The 5,809-nt window shown below is 48.3% G+C and overlaps 1 protein-coding gene across 1 annotated transcript; it reads right to left on the bottom strand.

Annotated features, from left to right (window-relative positions):
• Nucleotides 1-2,501: 2,501 nt before the first annotated feature.
• Nucleotides 2,502-5,545, bottom strand: C2CD4D (C2 calcium dependent domain containing 4D). Its single transcript, XM_060758103.2, has one exon. It carries the CDS (start codon nt 3,842-3,844, stop codon nt 2,828-2,830), a length of 1,017 nt encoding a protein of 338 aa, XP_060614086.2. The 5' UTR covers nt 3,845-5,545; the 3' UTR covers nt 2,502-2,827.
• Between the last annotated feature and the right edge of the window lie 264 nt (nt 5,546-5,809).

Raw genomic sequence — 5,809 nt, 5'->3', positions numbered from 1 at the left:
TATCTATCTATCTATCTATCTATCTATCTATCTATCTATCTATCTATCCATCCATCCATCCATCCATCCATCCATCCATCCATCCATCTCTCATTCCGTCCCCCTTCCCTTTCTCACCTCCCTCTTTCTCCTTCCTTCCCTTATTCCTCTCTTCCTCTTTCTCCTTCCTTCATCTTCCCTTCCCTTCCCTCCCTCCTTTCCCTCTTTCCTCTCTCCCTTTCTCATTTTCCTTCCCTTTTTTTCCTATCTCCATTCCCTTCCACCCTTGTGTCTTTCCTTCCTTCTCACCTCCCTTTCTCCTTCCATCCTTCCCTTTTGTCTTCCCTCCCTCCCTCCCTCCTCTTCCACCCTTTTTCCTTCTTTCCCTTTTGTCTTTCATTCCTTCTTTCCTTCCTCCCTCAACTCCCTTTCTCCTTCCATCCCTCTCTTCCACCCTTTTGTCCCTTTCTCCTTCCTTCCTTCCCTTTTGTCTTTCCTCCCTCCATCCCCTTCCACCTTTCCCCCCCTTCTTTCCCTTTTCTCTTTCATTCTTTCGTTCCTTCCTCCTTCCCTCACCTCCCTTTCTCCTTCCATCCTTCCCTTTCACCTTTTCTCCCTCCTTCCCTCTCTCTTTCTCCTTCCATCCTTCCCTTCCTCTCTTTTGTCCTTCCTTCTTTCCTTCCATCCATCCATCACCAGGCAGGGAGTGCCCCCAAGTTAGAAAGTTAGCCCATGCCTGCTCTAGCTTCATTCATCCCTCAATAACCATGTCCATCAATCCATCCATCTGCCCCACCTCAATCAGAACTAAGTTTACTAATATCTATTTATCTAGCGATCTATTAACCTTCTCATTCCCTCCTTTTTGTCCTTTCTATCCATCCCTCCCTAGTTCATCTATCCATCTATCCTGTCCTTCCATAGATACTGGTACTCACCCTCCTGAATTTGCTAGAAGAGAGAGAGATGGAGACCACGTTGCGTGAGGTATGCATTTTATTAGCGCACCATTGGGAGTCCTATGGTGATACAAAAGAGCCATCCAAGTCATAGTTTGGGGTATTAAAGCATCACATGAACCCCACCCCATTGAGTCACTTGAGGATAGTTGAAAAATCCTTTTGTTCAGGCACTTAATAATGTTCTGTGGAATTGGTGGCAACCAAGAGCAGCAGAACGTCAGCCAACAGCTTCCTCTGGTGGTAAAAAGTGGTTCAGCACATGGACCAAAAATAAGGAAGGCGCTGGTTATTCTTGGTTTTCAGAGATACATTCAAGACTCCACATTCTTTCAGTTGTGGGTCAATGGGGTCAAAAAATAAGAACATCTTTTAGTGACAATAATAGGGCCCAACACACAAAACTCGTCCTGCAGCTCCACCTCTATGGAGGTGACATCAGAGCCTTCCATAGAATCCTAGAGTTTGAAAACAAACCCCAAAGTCCATCCAGTCCAAAGTTGATCCAGGTCCGTCATTCGTGGGGGTTGCCATGGTCATTTGAAATCCAATCCAAAGCAGGTAAAAGTACTGTGTATTCCATCCTCCCTAAAGTTGGAAAACACCCCCAACGTCCATCCAGTCCAAAGTTGACCCAGGTCCATCATTCGTGGGGGTCGTCATGGTTGCTTGAAGTTGGCTCCAAAGCAGGTAAAAGTACTGCATACTCCATTGTTCGTAGTCCATCCTCCCTAGAGTTGGAAAACACCCCCGAAGTCCATCCAGTCCAAAGTTGACCCAGGTCCATCATTCGTGGGGGTCGTCATGGTCGTTAGAAGTCCGATCCAAAGCAGATAAAAGTACTATGTATTCCATCATCTGTGGTCCATCCTCCCTAGAGTTGGAATACACCCCCAAAGTCCATCCAGTCCAAAGTTGATCCCGGTCCGTCATTCGTGGGGGTTGTCATGGTCGTTAGAAGTCCGATCCAAAGCAGATAAAAGTACTGCGTATCCCATCATCCATCCCAAAGTGCACCAGGATGTGAAGTACACCTTGAGGGGATCTGTGTGCTGTGCAGGATGATACAATCCATGCTCTCCCAACAGATGTCCATGCTGCCTGTTTCAAAACTTCCAGAGGATGAGGCTCCGACAGATTCCTAGGCAGCAGCACAATCCATTGTCAAATCCATTGTCCTACCATCATGAAGTTCTTCCTAATGTTTAGGTGGGATCTCTTTCCTTGCAGCTTGGGATCCTTGTCTCTGGAGCATCAGAAAACAAGTTGACTCCCTCATCAATGGATAACCTTTCAGAAACTTAAATGTGACTAATATGTCACCTCTCAGTTAAACATCCTTAGGTTCCTAAGCTGCTCCTCAAAGGGGTTCATGGTTTCCAGGTGAGACCTGACCAAAGAAGTATAGTGTTGGACCATAACTTCCTTCAGTTTAGATACTAGACTTCTACTGATGCAGCCAAGAATTGTATTGGCTTTGTCAGCTGTCACATCACACCATTGGCTCCTGTTCAGCTTGTGGTGTGCTAAGACTCCTAGATCCCTTTCCCATGGACTGTGCCTCTGATCCTATACCTGTACATTGCTTAAGTGTAATACCTTACATTCAATTTGATTTGTTTTGGCCCAGGTCTAATCTGTTATTATCCATCTCTTCCCATTTGGCATCACCTGCAAATTTGATAAGCATGTCTTCTATTGTGTTGTCCAAGTCATCGGTAAAGATGTTGAATAGCACTGGACCCAGGATAAGACCCTTTCTTCTCTCCCGGATGGAGAAAGAGGATCCATTGGGAAGCACCTTTCAGGTTTGGCCAGTCAATAGTTCCCAATCGTCCTCACAGTAGCAGATTTGATCAGCATGCCCTCTTTCCCATCGTCCAAGCCTTTCAGGGTAAGAGTGAATCGAGCGGGACGTCGCACTGGCCCAACACGGCGTCCCTCCGCATCCCGGAGCCCTTGTTCAGCACCTTGAGCCTGAGGCTCAGCCGGGGAAGATCGTCGACCAAGAGACCCTCAAAGAAAAAGTCCTCGTTGAAGATGGGGTCCCGGCTCCGCTTCACCACGGCGCTGCGTTGCCTCTGCCTGGCCCCGGGGCGCAACCGGAGAGAGACGCAACAGTGAATGTGCCTCGGGTCGCAATGGGATGGGTAGAAGGCCTCGGCACTCACTAACCGGATACGGAGTCTCCCTTGGGGTTGAAGATACTCGCTGGAGAGCCTCACTCGCCCTCCTTTGCTCACCGTTAGCATCACCTCCTTGGTGAGCCTCTCGCGGCAGCGGACCCAGTCCAGCGGGAAGAAGGACGTAGGGGTGAAGTGACCCCAGGGAGGCTCTGTTTCTCGGCGGGGGAAGCTGGGGCTTGTATCGGTAGAACTGGTCTCCTCTGTGGACAAAGAACTCGGCCGAGAAGCCATGCCCGCAATGGTCGAACGGCTTCCGCACCTCCGGCGGTAGCCACGGCACAACGGGAGGGCACCCAAGGAACGCATAAGTAGCGGGGAGCTATAGGGGGAAGTCTCAGTGGAGGAGGCCGTGTCACTCTCCGGGGCCAAATGGGTCTTCCGTTGCGGAGTTGTGATACGGGTGAAGTGGCTCCGATGGGGCGTCTGTCCGCTGTGGAAAAGGGACTCTCGGCGGCGAGTGTGCGGACTCTCCGGAAGGAGAGGGAGGCCGGGGAGCTGAGGCATGGAGGAGGCATCTTGGAGAGGTCCATTGGTCTGGAGGTCCGCGTTCTCTTCGCTGTCCTCCTGGGCAACCTCTTCATGGATTTGATTCCTACACATACGCCGGTCTTGAATGGAAGCCAGGTTGGGCGGGATCAAGAACGGGGGGATTCTGTCTGGGGTGATGATATTGGGGCAGGCCACCGGTTGGCGTTTGGAGGCTTTCTTCCAGGGGAACATGTCAGGCGATGAGCAGACGGACAAAGGTGGGAAAGGTCAACGCCTTTGGAGAGATCGATCCCCAGAACTGCAAGTGATCAAGGCTGGAGCCTTTTGAGATGACTCAAAGGGGAATGAAAAGAAATAGAAATGAGAAAAGAATTGCTCCATTCTATTTGCAAAGTCAAAGTTTTCATAATTTCTCAGTTTTTCATTCCCCCCAAAGTTCTTCCTCCCAAACAAGTTTCAAGAAAGTCCTATTTTCCTGCTGTGAAGGGCCACTCAAATTCTCTCGGAAGTCGAAAAAAAAAAGAATCAATTCAGCACAAAATACCTGCCGTTCAGAGTTCTCTCGGGAGTCGAAAAGACTCAATTCGGCACAAAATATCTGCCGTTCGGAAATCTCTTGGAAGTTGAAAAGAAAAGACTCAATTCGGCACAAAATACCTGCCGTTCGGAGATCTCTTGGGAGCCGAAAAGAAAATAATAAATTTGGCACAAAATACCTGCCGTTTGGAGATCTCTCGGGAGTCGGAAAGAATCAATTCGGCACAAAATACCAGCCGTTCGAAGTTCTCTTGTGAGTCGAAAAAACTCAATTTGGCACAAAATATCTGCAGTTCGGAGATCTCTCAGGAGTCGAAAAGAAAAGAGTCAATTTGGCACAAAATACCTGCCGTTCTGAGTTCTCTCGGGAGTTGAAAAGAAAAGTCAATTCGGCACAAAATACCTGCCGTTCGGAGTTCTCTCGGGAGTCGAAAAGAAAGGAATCAATTCGGCACAAAATATCTGCTGTTTGGAGATCTCTTGGAAGTGAAAAGCACACATTTAATCCAATTTACTCTTTAGAATTCGGCACAAAATATCTGCCGTTCGGGCTCCATCCTTGCTCTCCGCTGCAGTCGCACCCCCCTTTTCTTCTCTTCCTCTGGTGCTTCGTGAAAGCACCTACTCGAGGTTTTGCTCCTGCCGTTTATACTCTTGGTCTCATTCAGACGTCATTCCTTGGCATGACTCAATAGCTCCATGTTTCCCACCAGAGAGTAGAAAAACAATGACCAAAAGCCAGAAGAACGGAGCAAAAAGTCCATCGGGTGGGTGGGGAAGGAGGGATAAAATATCTCGCCACGGAGAAAAGGGCAAATGCGTTCAGCCCAGGGGACGGCGCGGCTATTCTGGGCGGCTTCGCTACCTGTTTTGATTCCTTTCTGCGCGTCAAACTGACAGCTCACTCCTGCCATTGTGTGCCTCTCTCTGGCCCTCTGCCCCAACTTTGGCTTTTTCGTCGAATACAAAGGGCCCATTCTTCTCAGCCACGTCTAATGTTTGCAAACACTAAATCTCTTCCTCGACATGGTTTTGCACAATGTTCACAGGGCCACGGTTAAGCGACTCGCCTCTCCGGTCCAACGTGCTTCGTGATCTCTCTCGGTTTTGGGCAAACTTGGAAGAAGATGGGTAGAAGTTGTGGTAGAAGATGGGTAGAAGTTGTGGCTGATGATGCACGTTGGGCAAATAGCGCTCCCCGTTTGGGTCGAGAAAGCAACCCTTTGCTTAAGTCTATTTATTAAACTAACACAAGTGTTTCTCAACCTTCCTAATACCACAACTCCTTCATACAGTTCCTCATGTTGTGGTGACCCCCAACCATAACGTTATTTTCGTTGCGACTTCACAACTGTTACGAATCGTCATGTAAATATTGGATATGGAAGACGTATTTTCATTCTCTGGACCAAATTTGGCACAAATACCCCATACACCCACATTTGAATACTGGTTGTGTTGATTTTGTCATTTGGGAGTTGTAGTTGCTGGGATTTATAGTTCACCTACAACCAAAGAGCATTCTGAACTCCACCAATGATGGAATTGAACCAAAGTTGACACACAGAACTCCCATGACCAAGAGAAAATACTGGTGAGCATTGACCTTGAGTTTGGGAGTTGTAGTTCATCTACATCCAGAGAGCACTGTGGACTCAA

The sequence above is a fragment of the Anolis sagrei genome, chromosome 12 (assembly GCF_037176765.1).
Source record: "Anolis sagrei isolate rAnoSag1 chromosome 12, rAnoSag1.mat, whole genome shotgun sequence".
Classification (NCBI taxonomy): Eukaryota; Metazoa; Chordata; class Lepidosauria; order Squamata; family Dactyloidae; genus Anolis; species Anolis sagrei.
This window is presented reverse-complemented; position numbering and strand designations above follow the sequence as displayed.

Bases quoted from the DNA above. Each gene is read 5' to 3' on its own strand.
- C2CD4D (XM_060758103.2), bottom strand. From the start codon at position 3,844: ATGTTCCCCTGGAAGAAAGCCTCCAAACGCCAACCGGTGGCCTGCCCC.